This window comes from Dryobates pubescens, chromosome 1, assembly GCF_014839835.1.
Source record: "Dryobates pubescens isolate bDryPub1 chromosome 1, bDryPub1.pri, whole genome shotgun sequence".
NCBI lineage: Eukaryota > Metazoa > Chordata > Aves > Piciformes > Picidae > Dryobates > Dryobates pubescens.
In genome coordinates this window covers 54,241,037-54,265,964 of record NC_071612.1, presented here as the reverse complement: position 1 = coordinate 54,265,964, position 24,928 = coordinate 54,241,037, and the positions used below count along the sequence as shown (strand labels likewise).

Genomic DNA, 24,928 nt, shown 5'->3' with positions numbered 1-24,928 from the left:
ACACTTTGCTCTGAGGACACCAGGGATCCTGGATGAAACAATCGCTTCTTGATGGAAAGGATATGTTCATTTCCCACCCCTTCTCAGTCTAGGTTGGTGGTAGAGGTAGGTCTTCAAGCCCATCCTCTGGTCCCCAGCTGGAGAAGAGAGCGTGTCAGTCACAGGCAGAAGCTGTGGCAAACAAAGAGCTGTTTGTACATCAGCACACATCGGCCCTCCCTATTCTCATTCCTGCTAGCTTGCTCTCTCTGGGTGCACATAAAAAGATACTGCTGCCAAGAAACTGAGAGTGAAGCAGAAGAGAAAGGTATGTCTTACTCATTAAATTATCCTTGCGCCCTTGTTCTACTGATGTTAGTTACCAGAATATAGAATTACAAATATACATAGGAAAATGCAGTAGAATATTTGGAGAGATGCAGATACACTATAGGCAAGGGATGCAATTCAAGACAGATGCATGGATAAGATCCAGCTTAGGAGAAATCTGTCACTATCTTGGTAGTCTTCAAAGGTGGGTGCTACATATTCATATCTGAAGTCATTAAACCTTGTATATTGCCTTCCAGTGCTCAATATTACTGCAAAAATCAGTGAATATGAAGAGAGAGAGAGAGATGTTCACAATGAATTGCTGTCTTTAAGAAAACTAAATGGGTTTTAATGAGAACTCAGTTTCTGGAAAGAATCGTGGTATTGATGGTAATTACAAAGCAGTAATTCACTCAATTCATCCTTGGTGGAAGAGCTGCTTTCCTTACAATTCACCAACTGTTGAAGCAAAATCGATTTGAAGCAATTTTTATTTTTTTTAAAGCTGGGAAAAAAAAAGAAGAAATCTGAATAATATTATCAGTTATGCAGCTCTTGTGTAATGGTTTCTTAGGACTATACTAACAAGCCCAACTGTTACACACTAACATACCTAAATAGTAAATATTTAGCTCAGCGTTTTACAGGTGTTTCTGAACTGGAAGCTTGACAAAACAAACAATAAAAGACATTTTATTTTTAATAGATATCTGTGGTGCTTGAACTCAGTGCACATTAAGAAGCAAATAGATATTGTTTGCTTCACTTTGAGCACAACTTGTTAACTCGGCCCGCACCACAAATGGACAAATAGGACAAGATATCATACACCAAAGGCGTACCATTTAATGTGCTCTTTGCTTTCAACGTTAGGCAACTGGAGATGCAGACAGCTTCATAACTCTGAAGGGTATATTTAATAGCCAATAGACCAAACTGTAGATATTTAATTTATGCCAAAACATGCAGAATCTCTAGAGGTGCTGAAATACACATTTTATGCCATTTCTCAGTTTCCCCTATTCCTAGCTCCTAACACCTGACCTACTGCTAATATCATGTGACTTCCCATGAAACACTATTCTTCTATTCCTGGTCAGGGAGGATGAAACCTGGGTTTTTTCTCTTTGGTTTTCTCTTGACTGCCTGCACGTCCAGCAGATGGTGCCAAATTGTCTGGCAGGATAAATCCTACACTCTCAACAAGCAGGGATAGCACCAACTTCTGGCTCACTGTGCACGTTCCCAAACTAATCATTTTCCTTTACATGAAACTCCAAATTATTTCAAAGCACTTGTTATCCAACCTGCACCTGGTCAGGCTTAGCATGATTGGCACTTGTGTCTTTTCAGAATGTTTCATAAAATAAAGAAATCTAACAGAGCACTTGCTAGCAATTAGCATTTGAGTCACCTTAGTGACTGAATTTGCTCATCACACTTCTCATAAAACAAATCAGTGAAAAAAAAAACCAGTTTCTGTGGTACACAAAAGCAGGTATGGCTTCGGATATGAATTTGAGATAAATATGCATGTGTCAGCTCTGGTTTTTACCTAGGCAGCCAGAGACATTCCATCATCTGTGCAGCTGTAAAGTTGTAGCAGTTTCTCAGAAAAAGATGCTGCAGGTGAAAGGTCTGCCAAGTTAATCAGTGTCAATTCTATGCAGGGAGCTGATGAAACACCTAGGTCCTTAGCAATCTTTCATCTGCAAGTTGGGACCTTTCTCCCACAGGAAAGAAATAACACTTTGAAGAAAGGTCCTTTGACTGAAAGTTTCCTTTTGATTATGATCTGCATAAACCCACAAGAATTATTTAAGCAGAAGTAATATTATTATTATTTTATTTATTAATAACATCAATGCTGAGCATTGGTTAGATGCATAACTAACCTGTGAGCAAAGCTGTTTATCCATAGCTCACCAGCATATTGACTTTGCTAATCCTGACTTTGTCAGTCATCTGCATAAACCCCCTCGATGATGCACTAGAGCAACATCCTGTTATATTCCAAGGCAAGTAGTGAGTCACCTTATATTGCAGGTCACAATTTATGAATTCAGCAATTTGACAGTCTATAGAAAATCCATCCATTTTCAGGACAGAAAGAGCAGACAGGCAGCTGGCAACAGATTCAAACAATCATTCCAGCTGAACTCCATGTAGGGAAAGATCACCTCAATCACTAGGAGTTAAAAAATAACCAAACAAGCCCCACAACAAACAAACAAAAAAATAAACCCACCATACACAAAACCAAGGTATGATGAATGCTTCATCCTCAGAGGAAGAACTCACAGAATAATCCAGTTACAGGAAACACAAAGGCATAAACACCCCACATCCTACATCTTTCCTTCATGGAATTTTTCTTTCATTAAATACTTAAATAATTAGTCTCCATTATTTGATCAAAAGAATGTTAAATCGTAGTCCATGACATTGGCATTTATCAAAGGATGAGGTAAACAAACTTGTTCTCTTTTGAGCATTAGACTTCTCTGAGCAGGACTCTCGTAACTGCAGCTCTTATACTCCTAAAAAATAAAAGCATTAACATAACAATACATAATTAATTCTTTAGTCAATTTGGAGAAACAATATCAGGCTAAGTTAGAACAATGTTTACTTTATTTAAGAAGTAGTTTTGAAGTCCAAAACTAATAAAGACAGTATGCTATTCAATACTCCACTCTTAGGTAATAAAAAAAATAGTTCCCCAAGGCTCCATTACTAGCAGTTTATAGGAGTCTCTTACTTAAAAGTTCAAGTACAATTTCATGGAAAATAAAAGGAATCATTCAATTAATTTTCCTTCTGTGACAGAAGTTCAAAAATACACAAGAGCTTATTTTCACCTCAGTCATGTTCTTTAATACACTGGCTGCTCTGTAATATTTCATTTGGCTATAAGTGTCAAAAAGTTTGCACAAAATCGTATGGAAAAACACAGTCAAAGAGCATTGAGGTGTAGTAGTATTTCATCCCTAATACAAACACTAATTCCCATATTTTCTTAGGTAGACTCTGTAGCCTGTCATTCATTGACTGAAGAAATGGAAGATCAGCCAGACCACTATGGTAGTGATGTAACTACCCAAGAAAAAAAGTACTACAAAATACATTAAACTTAGACATTTATAAACTTATACATGAATAGTTTTTCAGAGGTGACATCAAGCATTTTACATAAAAACCCAAGTAGGACTATTGCCTTAGTGACTTCTACAGCTGGCATACCTTATTTCTTTTTTTTTAAATCTAAGCTCTGTCAACTTATCATTTGAGCCTTTGATCAGAATGTGCTTTATTCTTAGTTATTTCTGGGTTAATCTAGAGCACTCTGTTCTGCAGCCTTGCAAGCCATAATGCTGTAGTGTCACAGTATCAACTCCAAAGTGTCAATACAGCAATGGACTACTAAGTCTTTCTTGAGGCTAACGCAAGTCCAGAAAGGAGGACTAAGGGACAACTTCCTGGGCAGAGCTGGGCATTGCTTTAGGTTAGTTTTCAGAGAAGAATTCCTAATTAAATTTGGTAAATAGAATAGAATAGAATAGACCAGACCAGGTTGGAAGAGACCTTCAAGATCATCGTGTCCAACCTATCATCCAACACCACCCAACCAACTAAACCATGCAACCAAGCACCCTGTCAAGTCTCCTCCTGAACACCTCCCATGATGCTAACTCCACCACCGTATCAGACCCCCTTTATTCAAGCATAAGGAAAGGTAAAAACTCCATTCTCTCCTTATACCAACAACATCTAGGTTAAAGCACTGTTCAAAATGCTATTTCAGAAATTAATGGAAGTCCAAGCATCTTATCCAAAGCTTTGTGTCAGTCTCTGTGCAAAGCACCACAGAACAGCACAGCCAGCAATAAACAAGCACTTGCAGAAGACAGGAAGCCTAGACACCAAGAGGAAAATTTTGTAAGGGATAATTTCTCCTGTCTTTTAAAAAGCCAATTAAACCAGAACAACCTCCTGTAGCAAGTTTGCATCATGAAAAAAAGATACAGAAAAGATTTTTCTCAATAATGCTGTACCACACCAAAGCCTGCAGTCCAGGACAGTGCCATTTGGCAGCACTGCACAGAGCTTCAGCCTCATTTACTGTTTAATGTTGCAGTTTCTCAAGCAGTCCAGAGAACTCAATCCTCTGTCATGATAGAGAAAGATACTATTAATTTTATGTGAGTTACTCTTGTTTTGACAGGCAAAATGGCCAGGAAGGCACGGAAACACACCAGCACATTTTCTCCTGGTTTGGTAGCAATTGATACATTCACTTACACCACCAAGAGAACACACTCAGCTCAAAGCAATTTTCTCAAGGTGAGAGGCCAAAGAAACAAAATTGCCAGTAACAGAAGCCTCGATTCCAGATGAAAGTATTCCCAAGGCTGTACAGAAAGTAATGAATATCAGTTCTGCTGCGATATTATTTACCTCCTAGGAGAAAACACTCTCCAGCTCTCAGGCTGAAACATCCAAAAGTTCACAGGAAAGAAAAATGAAAGCCAGAAAATAAATTGGAGAAAGAGATGTGTTCAGCAGCTATACCTGTGTCACGTACCTCATTTCTCTTTAGCGCTATGCTGCGGAAACCTTTGCAAAAATGAAGATGGTCTCAGCATTGCTCCTGTTGAGCACCCTCCTGGGAACCCCTGCAGTGCCATCCCCACGTCCCTCTTGTTACAAGAGGTCCCTCAAAGACCACAACTGTCACAGCATCCCTGAAGGCATGGAGAACCTTCGACAAATTGATGACAGTCTGCAAGATCATTTTTGGGAAGGGAAGGGCTGTGAGGTGATCTGCTACTGCAACTTGAACGAATTGCTCTGCTGCCCAAAGTAAGACCGTGTCATTTCATACACACTTCTACAGTTCTATGAACACCCATTGTATTTCCATCATTTTAGAGTTTCCGCTGAAGGAATAAGCTACCATTTTTAAAGAAATGCATCACTTCAGATGGTTTGAAATGCTATCAAAATACAGCAGATTACCTGATATGCTGCCAGTTTGCAGGTTTTGTAAATTTGTATGTCCCGTTATAGAGGACTTCAGCATTTAAAAATCACCCAGCAATTGACTCTCGTGTTTGATCTAAGCTAAATATGAGAACTATATCAAATCCCTTTTCACAGCACTTTGCAACGAATTTGTTTTCAGGACCATCAACAAAATCATTTGATTTCTGTTCCACAGTAAAGAACTATTTTGCTATTCCATGCTGAATGCAGACACTTTAGCTGAATGAATGAGTCTGTAAAGACAGCTGTTCAAAGAAGGAAAGCAAACAGGGGGAAACAGATTCACAATTGCTTGCAAAGGAGGGAACAGATTTATCCCAAGAATGTCGGCATTTCTCTGTCGCACTGGCACTGCTGACAAAGCTGAATGACAATGCTGCCACTGAACCTGGGAGTTTCTGTGGTTGTTCTACAGAAAGAATGCACTTCCCAACAAAACTGAGTTAATAATCACCACTAACCCATTATGGTTTGAAGTACTAAAATGTACTAAGAGATGCTTCATTCAGCTTTCCAGCAATGTCTTTACTTCAGGAAACATCAATTAAAAATATCAACACTTCAAAACGTGCTAATACTTCAGGGACTCTAACGAGATGGCATTTTACAGGCAAGCAAAAATGTCTCAAGTCCCCTAAAATCCAATAAAAGGTAAATTTCAGCACTCCTGTAAGGAACTAGATTTGAACTAAGTGAGGATGACTTCTAAATCCAGACACCTCACATTCAAACTGAGAGCAGGGTTTAAAGAAGTTTTCCATATTTTACTTTCCATAAAACCAGATATGTTGTCTTCACCCTGAAGCACAGTCTGGATTTCCAGCTTCAGCCTATGAGCTTTGAGCAGCCCAACAATGTTTCTGATATCGACACAAATAGATAAGGAGGTCTTCCTTCAACTATCTGGAGGTGCAGAAGACCTAATTTGCAAGTATGCTTTCAGGATAAATTGCACTATGTGTCCACATGCCAAACTTATTTATTTTCATAATGCTATGTGAGTTTACTTTCTCAAAGCTAAAATATCAGGGTGGAGCTCTGGCACTCTGTTGAATGAATTAAAGTTTTGCCATCACTTCCAGGCCAGGCCAGATGTAGAAATGCGGGAACTGCATCTAGACCTGAAATTGCATTTGCATTGCTAGAGGGTCATCCCACACACACAGAGAGTAATCTCACATATCTATCCCACCAGAAGCTAAAAAAATAAACAAACACCAAACCCAACCCAACCCCCCCCAAACAGAAATGCATGTCATGTTAAAGTTGTAATAGGCCAGTGTTCTAATTATTTCAAATCTAATAATATCTTTCAGGGATATTTTCTTTGGACCAACGATATCTTCTGTGATTCCCTGCAAAAGTCAGTGATGGACATCAAGTCTGCCAGTGAAGACAACAAACATCATTCTGTAATACTGTAATAATAATGCTTTGAAGTGGAAAAAAAAACAACCAGCATCAACAAAACCCCTTCCTTCATAACCACAAGGCAGTGTCTCTTTTTATACTGTAGAAGAAATCCTTTCTGTATCTTTTTGGAATTTCAAATATGTAAGAAGTTCTTTCAAATTTGATGGCTGCCTTAAGTTCCATAATGGTGTACAAGCTCGTAACACATCCTAGTACACATCCCCCAGCAAAAAGCCTAACTCATGTTACCCATCACAACATTCTCAACCAGTTTTGATGAAGAGACTCCAAGCTTAAGTCCTCACCTGGCTAAGAATGTGATTCTTATAGCAACCTCCTGCAAGTACAGCTTGCTATTGCTTTATTTCCACCACACTGTTAATGTTAAGATGAGGCTGCTCAGTACCTGCACTTCTACAGACAGGCACACATATTCTAATCAGGCATCTTAAAAAAACATGGACATGCAAAAGGTGAACTTCCAACATTCACATCTGAAAATTTCCCAGTGGGGGGGAAGGTCAAAACTCAAATAGCAGTACTAAAGCACATGTAGGTCTTAATTATGTCTGACTGGTTACCTGCATTAATTATGCAATCCATAAAACTTTGAACTGGCTAATCTTAACACTGAACTTCTAAAATACTAGAACAACTACAGGAGAGTATTTCTAGTCAGAGAGATGTGTAGAAAGGATAGAACTGGTGTAAAGTTTGTTAAGGCAACACACAAATCCACACGTAACAGCTTTTTAAATTGTCTTGTTTGAAATACAGTACCTCAGAACTAAGAGTTAAAGTGCCAGCTTTTTATTTTTAGGTTAGCCTTCTAGAGAAATAAGTAGGAAAGTAAAGACAAAGAGGTATATCTCAATATTAGAAGTGTTTAAGAGGTATTATGATCCAGGCTGCATATATAGTCACCTCTCAACACCAGCCAGTATTGACTACAGTGCAAGATAAAAACCAGCCAAAGCTTACAAAGAAACATAAATTTTTAAGGAAAGTCACCTGAACAAGGCAGTGAGCCTGGGTGACTGTCTTACATACAAACTCTTCAGCTATCAAGTCAGTCACATGGAACGCGGGTAGCATTGAAGAAACCACACAAGTCTTTCCCATTCAAAAAGTGTTCTGTCCATCTAATAATCTTGCACCATTAACACCACAAAACCTACCATCATCAGTTTACCAGGCTTACTTTATATGCAGTATAAAATAGCCAGATTACTCTTCTTCCTCTGTTTGTAAAGGAGGGTTGGATAGTGGAGCAGTGTGTCTGTGATTATACACATCTAATAATAAATATTTCAACTAAGTCTGTGCGTACTATTTTTGCCGTGTAATTTTGATGCTACTGACTGCTAAACAAACAGCTTGTGTCATCAGACTTTTTAAGCCTGTTTGTGTAATTATTCCTGAGTCATTTGGGCTTCCTACCAAATCATCAATTAAGGGTAAAAATATCCCACATATCTGGCAACCCACAGTCAAAGACATACAAAGTCAGTGCTCTACTAAGAAAACATATGGTATCTGCTCTTCTGTACAAGTCCTTTATAGACTTCTAGCAGTAATAAGGGCATGTAATTTCTGTTGGTAGTGCCATCACCTCTACATGAATAACGTTGCACATGCCTGACATTCAGTTTTCCAAAGCAGCAGTAGCAAAATATTTAAGGCAGATGCATAGCTAGTTAGTAAAGTTAGTAGGTAGTTTTCAGTTACTTTCCTTCCATCACTCCTGGCTAAGGAAAACCTACAATCCACTGAAGAAAAGCTTTGCCACATTCCACGTGCAGCAGGATAGGGTCACTTAGGCTGCAATTTTAAGACTGATTTCCCATAGAAACTTGGTTTTGTTTTGCTCTCCACTCTCCTTCCTTCCTAAAACAACTTCTACAGGTCTTGCCAAGCTTAGCTGAAAACACTGCCCTCACCAAAGACTCAGAAGAAAAGCACAAAGGCTTCAGATGTCCTATCAAAAGCCAGATTCCCTGGCTGTTTCGCCAACTAGTACTTTGAAGATGACAAGCTGAACTTACGCAAAGGATCTTTAGCAAACAACTTTGCAGTCACTGTAGTGACATGGGTGCAAAAACATCTCTTCAAAGTATGACCAGTTATAGCTGCCACTAGCTAGATATCAGTCTTGAACTTAGGCCAGCACTGCAGAACTTTATTGTGGAAATACATAAAACACCGCAAGTGAAAGAAATCAGGCCACTGAGAGCTACTGGGAAGGCAGCCAGTTTGAGATTAGGGTTTATCAGTCAGTTCTGTGCAAGCATCACGGGTAGCAAATGAAGCATCTTAGTTGCAGTGATGCCAGCAAGGTAGTTCCAAGATTAACACTGAGCAGATTAGACCACAGAAGCACTGCCTGCTCACTTTTCCCAAATTATGAAAAAGCTTTTAAACATCTGATGAAGAGTTGCAACAGATGCTAACTGAACAAGCTAAAGCTGTATTCCCCTCTGCTCCAACACAAAAAACTTTTTCCCCCTCTGACTTTTCTTCAGCCTATTGCCCATCTTAAAGCAGAAAATCATATGCCATACACCACACATTTAGATTGTTAAAACGAGCAATATGAGGCATCGTTCATAATGCTGTCTTCAACATCAGACACTACAAAGACATTCAATTGAAAGCAAAAGTACTGCTTGATATTTTTCTGATATGCTATCCTAAGTTTTGAGTTTGGGTTTTGTTTTGTTTGTGGGGTTTGGTTTTTTCTGTATTATTTTTGTTTGTTTTTAAACAGGCCTAAGATAAAGCAAACATGATGAAGAGCAGAGTATACCTATCAGAAGGCACCATATTGATCCAGTACAGACACTATCTTCCATTCTCTAATTAAGTCCTTAGGCACAGCCTATGCAGACAAAAAGTCAGCAGCTAAAAGATTTCTTATGGAGTGGAAGGACTTCTCAGCACAGTAAGCTGCAGCAGTCTTTTCATCCATACTTAAGAGCTTTGAAATTCAAGAGCTGCATTTTTTTTTTTCATTTCAGTACAGGTGCACAAAGGCCTCAGTGCTTGGAAGCATATATTCCAGCAATGACAAGATGAATAAACAAATCAAACCTTCCATCAATTGTTTCCTTATAAAAGGGGAAAAAAGAAAGTGTTAGTCATCTGTCTTTGCCCAGCTAACCACTGGGAACTGTCATTTAAAGCCTATTAACTTAGTAAAAAGAACTGTCTGCAAGTCTGCTGTAGCTTTTCTCTGGGGTTGGTTGGTTTGTTGTTTTGTTTTGGTTTTTTTTTTGTTTGTTTTAAAGGCATTGCATCATGAGAACCTGAAGTACATTCATAAATATATCCTTGGCACATTTTAATTGAAAAATACTTGAATATTAATGCACAATTATTCAAAGCATAACTATTAGCTACAAGTAACTCACTAAATAAGTTACAGACACACCCACTTGAGCAACAGTATCAGTGATATTTATTTAAAATACTTTTGCTGAGGAAATTTGTTTCCTAAGAGATGGTTTTCAAACAAATCAGCAAGATTATGAAAAATAAAACAGAGATAAGCTCTCTGGGGGAAAAAAAGTTACAAAGAAAGCTTTTGTATATCAACAAAACCCCTCAGTCTTTCGATTTGCAGCCTGAATCTCAGTCCCAACCTTTTACGTTTAATGAACCCCACTATCCATCTTTAGATCTGTTTTGTTCTTGTCGTTCTTCACCGAGTAGATGAAATATGTTAAGGTGTCCTTTTCATTCACTGGAATTGTCCTAAAATGGCAGCCAATTATCTACGAAAAGAAGAATGCAAGGAAATTAAATAACCACTCTTACATGCAGAAATAGAAGATTCAGATTTAAATCGACTTCATTAAACCTAGAAACTAAAAGCTATGTCTCTTTGAAAGTCACTAAAAAGCTATTAAAGAGTTCAGAAGCATTTTACTGAGAACTGTGAAACAACTACAGCAGATTATAACCTTCATTTCCCAAGTAAAAAAAACTAGAAAAATGTCAAGGGGGGGGGAGGGAAAAAAGAAAAGAAAAAAAGAAGTGTTCAAAACAAGGATAAGTGTAATCATACTCTTATGTGGACAAACCTTGACTATAAAGCATGTAATGATTATAGAATATCAACAGAGCAACAGCACAGAAGTAAGGCTACTGCTCATTACTGAGGTTGAGAAATATCTATCAGGTCACCTATAGAAATATCTAAGACAATACAATCATCTTTGGAGTTACAATTGAATATTCAGTTTTTCAAAGCAGAGCTATCAAAGACGCGCCATGCTGTAATCACTAAAATATGACCACCTCTAAATAGTTCCAGCCACTTCTGTTATTCTAGAAAGTGTTTCCTTCATCAAAATCAACACCAACTTTAAAATTAAGCATTCAAAATGCTATACCTACCCAAGCCTATCCCTTGGCTTTTTGCAGAATACTTCAGTAGATTCAAATTAGCAAGAGGAAGTGCGAAAAGCAGGACTGCTCATTTGACTACTACAGGGCATAAATGTTTAGCATAATTAACAGGTTAGAAAGCTTTCCAAACCTCACTCTCAAAAAACTGACAGAAGTAGTTTGAAAGAGTCTTTTAAAGTGGACTTCTAAGTAATAGCTAGAGGAATGTCAACTATACATTAGGACAAGTTACAAGGAATCACATGAACTGTAAAATGAGGAAGCTCTGCAGCTATGGCTCACAAATACCCACAGGTCATGGCAAGCACGTGACAAAAGCTTTGCCTAGTCACATCAAAGCAGCACAAGAAACATTAAGACAATGGAAATATCTTTTGAGAGGTACCTAAGGCAGGCCCTCAGAAACGCTGGTTTTGTAGGACAAAACCTGCTTGTGCCAGTCCTGCTAATTCAAGAGCTAGCTCTATCTCAGCTCACATCAGAAAACAGAAGACCAATTTCCAATTCTCACTCAGTGGCAGCAGTATTACTCTTTCACAGCTCGGCCTTGAGATCTCCCACACATTGAAGAACCTTGCCTTTAATCCACAAGAACTACAGGAGACACCAACAAAATGTCTGCACATTGAGTGTAACAATACAAAAATCAAAGAAACTGCAGCTGTATCTCCCTGTTACCACCAGCTCTCCCACATACTTACGTCAGCATGCTCCAACTGCATCTTTGCAGCGCAGGAGGATACCTTTAAAATTACACTTACACGCAGCAATGTTTATGGCTGTACATGCCACAGCTTCAGCACTTTTAGAATATTGGCAAGAAAAAAAAAATTGATCTCAAAGTCATGTTCTAGGGGTGGATGCCAGTGGTTTTAACTAACAGAACTAATTAGCAATAGAAGTCTGTTTTTCATGTTTCCATTCCATGCTTATTATGTAGAGTAATACATGTTTGCAGCAACTAGCTTTTTACAGCAAAGCCTGAACCTTGCTACAACTCTTCTGCCACTTCTTTAGGACACTTTGGGTGAAGGTGGGAGTAATGTGTAGACTATAAATTCATAATTCTGTGATATTCAGGGACACAGAGATCATCTTATTGTGCCAGTTCAACACAGCACTTTTCAGCAGCACACACTCTTTTCAGAAGTTAAGAGTTCCTCCTGTGGGAAGAACATTCACTTTTGACTTACTTGGCTCAGAAGCTGTGGCATGAAGGAAGCCAGATAAGCAGTTCTCTTTTGTTCTCATAAAATCCATGTTACATATGCTCTTTATGCAAGGATCACATTGTGTAGAAAGCCACATGCTAGAGCAAGTTGCATTTTCTATTACGGAACAAACACTCATACGTACTTCAACAAGCTGTGCTTTGTTAAGTCCCGGTCTGGTCTGTAGTTTGAAGTGTCTTTTGTACCTTCGAAGTGTGTTTACTTGTAACTGATATAAATCAACCTAGAAGAAAAGAGGGGGAAAGAAAACAATCTAATGTAACTGAAAAGGCCTCAGTCATTAATAGTTTGCCTCTCAAAACCATTTTGATACAAATGTAAACAGTTTAGCAGATCTCATTTTGAGAAAAAACACCCCAAACTTGACCCTGCACCTTCCAGCAGAAATGAAAAGAGCCTAGTTTGGTTTAAGAGTGTTTTATTGTTATGAAGCATGGCTCTGCCTCCCCTTAGCTGTGGATAATATTTGTAACTTATCATTGTACTTTAATCAGTTCTGGGTGGTTGGGTGTTGTTTTTTTTTAGTGTTCTCTAGTACAAGCATAGCACAAAAGCCCAGTAACAGCTTTCATGTAACACGAGCATGCTGCTTCAAAGGAAGCCACTACAATGTGATTTCAGCCATCAAATTTTATACAAGTTGCATGAAAGATATAGCAAATCTGCACCATGAGACAGCACAATTAGAGTTTGAAAAATGTCTAGAGCAGAAAGCTTTCTTGGCTTGAGGTGAGAGAAGAAAACAGCTTCTCTTGCTCTCCAAACATATCCTTGCTACATAAGCACAATGCAGAAGTTATGTGCACGGGCATAGCTGTCCAAAACTATTTTTCCTTGAGAGATGACAGTTGAGAGAATTGCACAAGGTCCTCTTAAGGATATAAACATACAGCCTTAACCCAGTACTCACTCTGTTTTGAATCCCATGCATTGTGATCAACAGTGACTTCCCCCAGCAACAGCTTACCCTCCCTCCCTCCTTGACAACATAAGAGAGCTTAATCAGGTGACCGAGCGGGAAAGCAAGATGCAAAAGCAGGCTGAATGAGAAAATCTGCTACAGCAGTGGTAACTGCAGTAGCATTCTCCCAAACTCACTGCATTAAAGATTAAGGCATCCGCTTCCACTTAAAATGAATTTGAAAGCCTCAACTACAGAATATTTAAACAGCAGTCCTAGCATATACTTGGTAACCTGACCAAACTTGGTAGGATGCCACCTTGAACAACAGAGGACAGGAATCCTTTGGTATTCTTAAGTTTAGATTGCACAAATTATACTTCCCAAATGACAGTGAGGAATCCACATCCTAGAGCACCACACAGAGGAGGAGCAGCAGCTTTCCACCAAGTCCCTGAAGCTAACACTACCGTGAAAGCTGCTTTCTATCCTGTAGAAATCAATTCTAACAAGTAGTGATGGTCATAATAGAGATGGAAATGGGGAGGGCCTTTCAAGTCTTCAGAAGGACGATTTTTTTTTCTTATTAGTAAGCTGAATAGCAACTGAAAATGAAGAAGGGGATGAACATACTGCCATTGTCCACATGGCCAGCTGAAATTCCTCAAAATCACTTTCGAGGAAGTTTTCTTTCCTGCAGTAATACCATTTAAAAACCCTTGCTTTCTTTTTCTAGAGATAGCCATCAGCTGTGACATGCTTTATAATTCTTTCATCAGTAAACAAACCAGACTTGCAGGACAGCTGTGATTACCACTGTGCCAGCTACCTGAAACCACAGAAAACATTAGCTTTAGACAGAACTTTCAAAGAAACAATTCCACAAATTCAACAGACAAACAACACAGCCCCACACTGAACTACTCTCAAGCCTCTGAAATCCTCTTACGAGATTGCCTTAGCCTTCAGAGTGGAGCCACGTGCCCTTAGGCAGGGATTCTCGCACTCAGTTTCATCACTTACATTGCTGACATATGCGGATGCTGACCATAAGTGTTAATTAAATGACATTCTTATGAAGCAATTTCTGACCAGATAGGCATGACAGCTTCTGCTCAAAATTAACATGCTGAACAGCATCTACTAAGACAGCCTATAGCAGAAACAACCCAGAGCACATATAGGAAAGAGAGAGCCTAAGATGTTGTCTCTCCTAGTATCCTATGTAAAAGGTTTGAAAGCTGTAGTTTGCTTTTACAATATGAGGTTTCATTGGCAGTGAAAACAGGAGGTGAGAAAAATCACTGTCCTTCACTCCTTTCTTGCACAGCTCCCTGAATGTCTCTTCCCCCAACAAGGGGTAAAAACAAAGAATTGCTATCATTAAACTTTCTGTGTTCAATGTAATTAAGGCAATGGAGTAACTGCAAGAGCCACATGCAACACATTCAGCACAGAAAGAAATGGTTTGAGGGTCGTGGCAGTGAAATGTTTATATACCGAGTCCTATGTGCAATTCCCTTCAAGCTGTCAACTCCTGCAGAGAGCAGATTTCGTCAATATGTGGCAAAGCACCTCTTCTAGCAGGATGCTGGAGAGGAGGCACTAAAGAGGATAAGGTTGAAAATAGCAAATTTTTTTGAGAGAACCAGCAGACACTTAAAAATACTTGAATCTTGTTCATCCTGCTCCACACAACGAATAGGGAAAATATACCACGAACTTCAGTTAGTGAGACAGGAATCTTCCTTCCCCCACATGCTCCAAAATAGAGCTACAAGGGTAGAAAATTGGCACCTGTACAGACCCGGTCAGTAAGAACAAGATCAGCGCAACAATTATTTTAACAAAATCACCATTCTTTAGCTACCTCTGGAGTGTCGATATCTTGTACTGGTGAGTCACCATCATCATCGCTGCCTTTCCTCTTTCTTCTATTTCTCACACTCTGAATTAAGTTTTTATGGAAGTCACAAATATACAGATGTCTTGCCTAGAAGAGTAATATGTCATCTTTCAATCAAATCCATGCAAGTATCTCCCAGGCTTATGATATAAAAGCATATACAGAGACAACCCTCCAGCAATCACAGTCACATTAACAGAGTCAAGGAAGCTTTTCCGCTGGATTCTTTTAAATAAAGAGCGTGCTGTGCTACAGAGCAGTGCCACCGGGCTTGGTTCTGAGGCTGCAGAAGTGCTGAGTCTGCAGAGACACGGCTGCAGAGACACGCGAGGACAGCCCTGCCTGCAGCCACTCATCGCAGCTCGAGGATCGGGAAGTAAACAAACACAAAACCAAGCTTTCAGTTACCCTTTCCAGGGCAAAAAGACGGCTCATATTTCCCATCTATATCCTCCCCTCCATGTTTTACTTTCAATGCCAAGGCGAGGTCAAGCCACATACCTTTCCCTCCCTACCCCCCTTCTTTCTTCTTTAAAAGTTTCTCTTTGTATGGATCTGGAAGCTTTCGGAGAGCTCTTCAGCGCGCACCACCGCTGAATTTCAGAGCTGCGTGCTTGAACAGCAGTGAGAGCACGGGGCTGCCTTTTGGCACCACGCCCGCAGTGTGCAAAAAACCCCGGGCCGTAGTCTGTGTATGGGTCCCTCGGGGCGCACGGAGCGGTCGCGCCAGCTGCCGCGGATTTTAAGCTGCTTTGCCCTCGTGCTTGGCAATTCTCCCGCAGTACCGGATACGGGCAAGCACCACTCCGGAACGCCCGAGCATTTCCCGCCGTAGAAAGGCGCCCGAAGGCAGCCCAGCAACCGCCCCCTTCAGCAGGGGGGAATTCCCGCTCCGCCTGCCTGGCCGCGCCGAGCCGCGCTGCGCGGCGCCTGATGGCTGCCGAGCGGAAGATACTGTGGCAAGGGGAGACGTGCAACATTGCAACACGAGGCGGAGCAGCCGAGCGCTGCCCTCGCCAGGAACAGACACAAACTAGTGCGCCAGGAGCCATGCAGGCTCCGCTCCCGGGGGGAGGAGCGCTTCCCGGCCACGCTTCTTCCCGCTCCGGCGAAACGGAGAGACACGCAGCCGATGCCCTCGGCTCTTGGAGGGTGGGAGGGAATCCCAGAGGTAGGCAAGAACGGCGATTCCCCTCTTCCCCACTACCCTTCTCCTGCAGAGGGAAAGCACTTTCAGGCCAAGCTCCTGCAGTGCCAGCAAAACTCCACAGTGCTACGGGTAAAAGGGGGGAAGGGGAAGACAACACTGCCTCATCTCCAAAAGGAAAAAACAATCCTAAACTTTATTAAAAGCCCCCAGACCGACTAAGACATAGAAGCTGCAGGCCCCTAAAGAGCGCATTCGGTACCGGACACACCGCCGCCACCAGAGCACACACTGCTAAGACCCGCTGGCGGGGGGCAGCGGTCCCGTGTACCCCTTCCCCAGACTTACGCTCTTGTCCAGCTCGATCTTCACCTTCTTCTGCGAGATGCTCTTCTGGATCCGCTTGCTGAAACTGGCGTTGCCAGCGGCGCGGCCGCACCGCTCTCCCTCCTCCCGCAAGCAGCACAGCTGCCCGGCCCCGGGGCCACCCGCACTCCCGGCGCCCGTCGAGGCCGCGGCAGCAGCGGTCAGACCCAGCCCGGGCGGTGCTGGTGGCGGCGGCGGCACCTCCACGGCGGAGCCTGCATTGCCCACCACTGCGGCGCCAGCGGCGGGGTCCGCCCCGCGCTGGGTCACCTCCTCGGGGGCAAAGCCGTTCATGCCCGGCGCCACCCCCGCAGCCGGTGGGGAGTCCGAAAGAGGGCAGCGGGATTCCGCCCCACACTAAACTTCCCCGGCGAGACGCTGCGGCCCGGCGGGGCGCTCCCCTGCTCTGCCTGCCTCCTCTCAGCGACGGCACCGGGGCGCAAGCCCGCCCTCAAGGGCAGCCAGCCCGCACGTCGCGGGAAGGACTCTCCCCGACGACTGCCGCTGCCCGAGCCCCACCGTCTGCTGGATCGGCGGCGGCACCCCTCAAGTCGCCCCACTTCCTCCTTCCCCCCCTGTCATGTGGAGACTCTTCAGCTGTTTCCTATGTAACAACAGCAACCTGCCCGCCGCCCCGCCCCGCATGCCCGCGCATGCCGATTCCCGTCGCGGGACACCACGGGAAATGTAGTTCTTTCTGCCGCAGTCCCTACAGCAGCCGGGAAGAGGGAGAACTACAATTCCCGAGGTGCAGGGCGGCAGCGGGAACGCGAGCTAGGGCTCAGCGTGCCGCTCTGCGGCTCTGAGGGCGGCGGTGCCGTCCCGCGGTAGCGGTGGGGGTGGCTGTTACACTCTTCTGTTGCTGTGGCGGCCGGTGGCTCTGCCTTGCCTTGTGCTCCCGTTCTCCCGCCGCCAGGAGGCTGGGTCCGCCGTACGGGAGTGTCGGCTCAGACCACTTTTTAAAGGCCCTACTCGCCTCCTCACTCCCCTTTCTCCCCTTGTCGCTCTTCCTTGGCAATACGGCCGTTGGGATTTGAAAGGCAGCCGTACGGCGGAGGCTGGCGCGGGAAGGCGACAAACGGCCGGGGCAAGAATGGGAGGCTAGGGCAGGCGGCGTCTTCCCTAGGGGCGGGAGGTCAGTGCTACTGCTCGTACGGCCGAGCGCATAAACGTGGTTCAGCCGAAGAAGGTTGAAGCGCCCACGCTTCCTCTTCCCTGCGTCCGGCTGCGTCTCTCTTCGGCGCTAACTCCGCTTGTTACTTTCCTTAGCTTTGGTGTTTCCGCCGCAGCTGCACTTCTCGGGCTGCTTGTTTAGGATTTTCTTCGAGTTTGTCGTGGGGGTTTGGGTCGGTTTTATTTTATTTTTTTTTAACTTCGATTTTCTGTTTCACTGCTATCCGTCTCGGTCTTGTCCTTCCTTGCCTTCGTTCTTTTGCAGTCTTTGGTCGGCCATGTCCCGCCGGTGGGAGGGAGCGAGCGAGCGAGCGCGGGCTCTGTGCCGGGCCCTCCGTTCCTGCCGGCGGGAGGGAGCTCCGCGGGAGCTGCGCCGCAGCCTCCGGCTGGGTCTTTCTGAACCAACACAACAGAAGCTCCGGCCTTTGTAAGAGTTGTATTTAAAACATGTGCAATCGGGAGACCGTCTTACATTGCTTCAGTGAAGATCTTTGAGGACAAAGACGGCTTGCACGGTGTTTCCAGTTTTGTCATTTAAAACGACAGAGGTGACTTTAAGAATAAAAAAAGACTCAGAATGCAGAATCGTTGTCGCTAGTGATGAGCTAAGACCTTGCTCTGCACACAACAGATACTATGAAAATACTTGATAAGAGCAAGTAATTTCAGTTTTGAGACTTTACAAAACTATGTAAGAGATGCATGGGTATAAAACCATTTAACAATTCAGCTGTCAGCAGCAGAGCAGCAGAAAACAAGCTTTGACCTATTCTCTTCAAGTGCATTCAGATTGCGCACAATGAAGGTTGAGGTTTTGCTTTCCTTTTGAATGGCGGCAAATACTCTTTTAAATCTTTGAGTGAGCCGTACTCTGTAATGATTTAATCACTAAAATATTCGGCTGTATTACTTGCCATGGATTTCCAGCTTGCAGGGAGCCTAGTGAATGATTTGAGGAGACATAGATCCTGTGTAAGCCAAAGTTCTGCGTGAGCTGGGAACGCGATTATAGTGGAGTTCCAGTTTGTGCTGCAGATGGCTCCTTAATCTGGTTGCATAACTCGGTATTAGAGTAAGGGCAGGTCTCACTCCCCACACAAGTGAATGAAGGACACAGTAACTAAACTGAGCACGAAGTCACAGCGCAGTTACGTAGAAGGCACGTTTCAGCAATGAGAGGGGAACTGCATACCAGTTGGTAAAATGTTGAACCCCGTTTTGTTATCAGACAAGTTGAAGACTACATGGAGTGTATGTGTGTGTGTTCACTTCCATGCTCTGCCATTGTATAATCTCAGACAACAAATCTCACTTTTGAGTTTCTTGTGATTTCACAAGAAATGTAATAATGTTGAAATAAAAATCCCAAAACACAGTAACAACAATGTGGGCCTTGAATAAGAACATAGGAAGTACAAGCTGGGAAAAGTGGGACAAGGGTGAGTTCCAGGAATTCTTCAGTGGAAATCTAGGACACGAATAATAAATTCTAGACTCTTAGGCTCTGTCTTTTGAAATCCCTTTTTATTTGTCCAGGTTCATTTGACTGTACTGTGAGCACCAAATATGTCAGTCTGGGTTTGGCTACTGTAATTTGTGCATTTTAAGTACATTTCTGATCCTCTGTGTACAGTTGGAGCAAGTTAAAAGCTCAATTATGTTACCCATCTATTCTTGCCAATATGTTAATTTTTAAGCAGAATTTCAAGTAACACAGCATCATAGTTTCATGATTAGATCACAACTAGACAGTAGCACAGTTGAGAGAGATGGTTTTGCTTCTGCCATAAGCTGCTCACTTTCACACTTGTGCCCTGTCCTTCTTTGTGCCTGTAAAAGCATTTCTATGGCTGCAAGGCAAGCTGGATTGGACTACAGCTAGACCAGCAACAAGAAGATCAGTTAAGTACCACTCAATTGTGTGATGTTCCAGCATGCAGGAAGGTCCACTGGAAGGGCAGAATTGTGTGACTAGTGCAGGGAGATGACTACCTCATTTAGTATGAATGCCTGCTTACAGTAATAAAGAAATCATGTCACTTTTAATCTTGTGTCACATGTGGGATCACTAAATACAAAGAGCTGCAGCTAGATGGGCTTATCAGGCATTATGCAGCTTACTATGGGATAGATTTCTAAACTTTTACAAAGCTTGGTTCTTGTGAAATAAAAAACCACTCATGGAAGGATTCTGCTAGATTGTATGTCATCTAAAATGATTTTATAACATAAGCTCTAGTAGTGGTTAGTAGGAGTATTTAGAATAACTGGAGCATATACAGGGAGAAACACTATGCAGTATTTAAACAATATACTGATTATAGTAAAGCTTTTAAAATTAATTCAGTTCAAAGGAAACAGTGGCTCCAAATCAGTAACTGTACATGAGACTTCATTAACATCTATGTGTCATGCACACAAGTGGAGCTGATTTGTACCAGATACAGCAGTTACCTACATCCCTCATGGGTGCAGAAAACACAGCATGGATAACTTGCAAGTGGCAAGCAAAAGGAGCAGGTGACACAGCATCTTGAAAAGTGTGCCTGAGTTACACCTCCAAGGGTTCTGAAATCAGCAGGACTCAGTGGCCATGCCTGGTATCAAGGCAGGCCAAGTGCAGGTAGCAGAGCAGCTTGTGCCTCTTCCAGACACCATATATGCTGGCTCCTGTTAGATTTTGAATTATGTGTTTTGCAATTTGAGAGAGAAGAATGGTAATTGGACACATCACCTTGGATATATTGCAATCACTCTGCAAATGTATCATCAGTAGTTAATCTTAGAAAGGAAACATGGCTTGGTAGCATGCACACTCCTCCTTCACACAAGGCTGAACTGAGGGTGACTGTTCTCTTTCCCAACAGGTACCATCCATCTGAAATCTAAGTGTATGTTAGTGTGCAGCACTTGAAATGATCCTATTGGCAAATGAAATAATAAGGAAAACTACTGGTATACATTTTTCACAATAAATATACCTTTTACTTGTTTTGAATTACAACTGTATCAGTAAAAAAGGGGATTCCTTTAAAACTCTTCAAAAATTCCATAAATTCCACCATACACCCTGGTATTTTTATAGAAAAGCAACACCTGGTAGGCATTCATGGGATGTGGTACAGAACAATGACCAAATCTCTCCTTCCTTATCAAGAACAGGTCCTATTCCTTTTATTGTGTTTTTTTCTGAGTTTTGAATCTCATATATTCCATTCCTACCTCAGCACCAACCATGCCATTGCCTGTTGCTCTGTCTTCTATTAATATACCGTCCAAATCTGCTACAGCATAAAGCCCAAAGCACAGGAATATTAGGACTACTTACAGACTCTAATTTTTAAACTTCTTCATGTTTTACACTATCCTAGTTAAAATATAACTTCAGATAGTTGTGTAACAGAACTTAATCTGTATTAGCACACACAAAGCTTATTGTATATAATTAAAGTAATACAGTAATACATGTTACCAAAATAGTGACAGTGGTGTAAAACTGGTATTTCCAGGTCACTGAGTAAGCCAGCTGAAGCAAATATTCATTTTAAGGGTTCTGCCTTTTACAATGGAAACTAAAGGTGTATAAAAGGGTTTATGTAACAGGCTTTTATTGAAAGATTTAAAACAGTAAACAGAGTCCAAAACTAAACATTGTATTTTAAGAATAATCTAGGTGTTACAGGATTAAAACTGATAAGCCTATGTACTATAAAAGCTTTAAAGATTTGTAATACGTGCCCCTTAATGGTTTGTGCCAATTCACTTCCACAATAAGCCATTAGCTTACAGGAGGCATCAAAGGACTGTCTGTTACATTTTCCGTGCAAACATACAGAAAACTTCGAATGTTCTTTGCAACACTTAAAACAAGGACATATGAAATAAAGGGTGATCCCTCATACACAACAACTGCACAGAAGCAGAGAAACTAACCTCCAACTATGCACTCCTCTTCACAGGCTCCAATTCAGCCAAGTTTAAAGTACACATCCATCTGCTTGTTTCAGAGTCACCAATCCCTCTGTCCATCCAGGTTGCCTTGATAAACATTTTGTTTTACTTTATATGAGGTCTTGCAGTCAGAGACAGACAACAAAATCATTGTTAGGACTATCTGGAATGTATAGTGGAGAAGTATCACCCCCAGGGGTTACAGGTAATAAGGCAATAAAAATTTAGCTGTGAGTAACAGACCAATGTGGTATATTGCTTAAGAGTTAATTTCAAGAGTTACTTTCAAATAACTTGAAAGGAAAGAAAAATCTTGTTCAGCTTTTTATCTTCTTTTTTTTCCCTGGTCACAATCTGTCTTATCTTTTTGAGCACATTCTTCTGGTCTCTAATGCACCCTTGATCCACAAAAAGCAATGCATACTCTTCGTTACAGTCTTACACCGTTTTCTGCTTGTAGAAATTCAGATTTGACACTGTCTTTAAATACTTGCTTTTTGCTTTGATTAAGGTATATTACACTACACCATCTTCCCAGTTCTGTCAGAGGGTACTAGAAACTACAATGCTCCTTTACACTATCATTTCCTCCTGCTGACTGTTTTACAGAAGAGAAATTTCTGTAGCACTGAAGCCTCTTTCTGTGCCCTTGTCTTTGCAGTGCAGTTCAAAACATCTCTAGACCTGACTAAAGAATGTACCAGATTTCCTGAGTTTGGATAGTACCTACAGCTATCATTCATTCAGTATACAGCAGCTGATCAGAAGCATTGCTTTGTCATTAGATACTGCCATTCATTGTTAATGCTTCTCAAACCTCAATTCTCTTATTTGAAAGATAACATCAGTCTTAGGTTTCACACTGATAAGCTCCCAGCCTTTACAGTCTCAAAGGTAAGTCTGAAATCCAGTCTGATAATTTCTGACATGACAGCATTATTTTCCAGGAAATAAGTCATTATTCTGCTATGACAGTATCTACATTAGCAACAGCACAGGGTGTACTCCTTACGACCAAAACTTGAGACCCATGTAAGTTTATAGAAACCATTGAGATTCACATGAGTTTTTCCACTAGCTGGACCCAAGGCTAACACACTGATGAACACCACAATGCTTACAAGGAATCTGTCACCAGCAAAACATGCTTCTCTATTCTGGTTGTGGAAGACAAGAGGGCACAATTCTTCTTTCCTCTTGTGAGCCTATGGCACACTGTCAACTTACCCTATACTTTCTTACCTATAAGATTTTAGAGCTGCACTTCCATGTGAAACAGCTTCTACTGCCAGGTTCAGCTTGTTTTAAAATTTCTAGTCCTCACAGCCACAGAAGGAAACAGTCCATCAGAATGGGCAATGTACAAACCAAATGTTTTGCTTCATTCTGTAGAAGTTTCAACGTGTCTAAGTCATCTTGAGTTGATATGTACTTACCAGGACCTAACCTTACCTAGGTGCTGGAACTATTTTTGAGACACAGATTGTGACAACAGCCTCTTTGGATCTGCTCACTGGATGTCACACACCCAGGGCCACTGTCCAATCTTTTGTCTTCCCAACAGAAAAGAAAAAAAAAAAAAAGTCCTGAAACTATGTTTTCCAGTTATTAAAGGACACAACATTTTTATCAGCAACTACATTTTATTTTGTAAGAGTACGCTGTGTTTCCATTCCAGGTAAACACTATGGTTTACTAAGGCTGGAAGAGTTTTGGGAAACAGACGGATAGCAACTCCTTTCTACTCGTGTAGGTGGATTTCATAGCATAAACTACAGCTACCCACATTTTAAAGCCCCTCTAAACTGTTTGTGAAACTATCTAAGGGACAAGCAAAGGCAGATTAGTGCTTTCTTCTCAAAGCTGTAAAAAGGGGTTAACAATACAAGAAAAACATAAGGAAGGTCTATTAAGATCTCTAGGGAAAATATGTTACATGAGTATTTCATGTTAACTCAATGCAAGTGGAAAAAAGTTCTTGTCAAATTAAGACTGAAAAAGTTCAGGAACAGCTGGTGATCCTAATATTATCTGCATTACTACCACAAGAGATTTTGAGATTTGTTGCATTTATTTCCTACTGCTGCAGTCTCTGCTCCACAGCTGTCCCGGGTAACGTCTAATGTAGGCTGCCTTTCTTTTAAGTCTCTGGTACAAAGCACAAAGTCAAAACAAGTTCCTGAGCTTTCAGACTAAACCAGCCTGGACTAACACAGTCACTGCCTGCAAGCTGTTTAACTGGTTATGCAGGCTTCACAATAGCAGGGTAAATAGATTTCATTTTTATAAAATATTTTTTGAATGGTCTAGAATAGATAAATAGGAAAAGCTCTAATATATTAGTAGTGCTTCTTCAAGATATTGACAGAAATACCAGCTTTGTTAATATTTGGGGAGGTGCAGGTATGCATGTTTTTATCAAAGTACTAAGGAAGCAACTGCTTATAACTGGAACACAGTAAAATAGGTTTTTATTTGAATTTAGGTTAGCAGCAGTCTAGGCACTCTGTTCTTTGCTTTTCATCCTAATGTTCCTACCATACCCCTAGTGTATGACATCCATGTGAAAAAGCATAGGCCAAAACCAGAATTGTTGTCTGTACACTTAGTAACTCACATTTTAAAAGGGCTTTACAAGCGGCATCCTATTTAAATGATTTGAGTGTTTTGGACTCTAATCTTTTTCTGTAACAAAAAAATTCCCATTAAAACTAGATTTGCTGCCTCTTTCAACATCTTGCATTACTGCTAGTGAAGGGATGTTAAAATGGAGAGCAGCTGCAACTTGCTCTCATTATTCATCTGGTAAACACTGACTTCTCAGGTCCATAAAAGAGATCCTTTCAGCAGTATTCAATCAAGAACAATCACTTTCCAAAGCAGAATTTTATTGCTATTAAGGCATATTCCATGCAGGAATTTGGGTAATAGCAAAGCCTCTAGAAAGGGTAGAGCTTCATCCAAGTGTCACCATATAATACAGTTGCACCACAATGAAAAGTTTGGTCAGAGTTAAGGTCATGCAACCGTAGCTTGCAATTTCCTCAGTTAAACAGTACCCATTGCAATAG

General features: G+C 41.5%; 2 protein-coding genes across 3 annotated transcripts; one reads left to right on the top strand and one right to left on the bottom strand.

The window, feature by feature from the left end:
- Window positions 1-220: 220 nt before the first annotated feature.
- SCRG1 (stimulator of chondrogenesis 1) lies at window positions 221-7,283 on the top strand. Its single transcript, XM_054166136.1, has 3 exons — window positions 221-307; window positions 4,913-5,175; window positions 6,675-7,283. The coding sequence occupies exons 2-3, from the start codon at window positions 4,940-4,942 to the stop codon at window positions 6,727-6,729; spliced, it is 291 nt and encodes a 96-aa protein (XP_054022111.1). The 5' UTR covers window positions 221-307; window positions 4,913-4,939; the 3' UTR covers window positions 6,730-7,283.
- Window positions 7,284-10,067: 2,784 nt separating this feature from the next.
- Window positions 10,068-17,338, bottom strand: SAP30 (Sin3A associated protein 30). 2 transcript variants are annotated; one of them, XM_009900809.2, is made up of 4 exons: window positions 16,716-17,337; window positions 15,185-15,307; window positions 12,538-12,636; window positions 10,072-10,544 (listed from the first exon to the last, which is right to left on the bottom strand). In XM_009900809.2, the coding sequence occupies exons 1-4, from the start codon at window positions 17,025-17,027 to the stop codon at window positions 10,422-10,424; spliced, it is 657 nt and encodes a 218-aa protein (XP_009899111.2). In that variant the 5' UTR covers window positions 17,028-17,337; the 3' UTR covers window positions 10,072-10,421. The 2 variants fall into 2 exon arrangements, with proteins under 2 accessions (XP_054022101.1, XP_009899111.2); XM_054166126.1 differs by lacking the exon at window positions 15,185-15,307 and having other exon boundaries at window positions 10,068-10,544; window positions 16,716-17,338.
- Window positions 17,339-24,928: the final 7,590 nt, after the last annotated feature.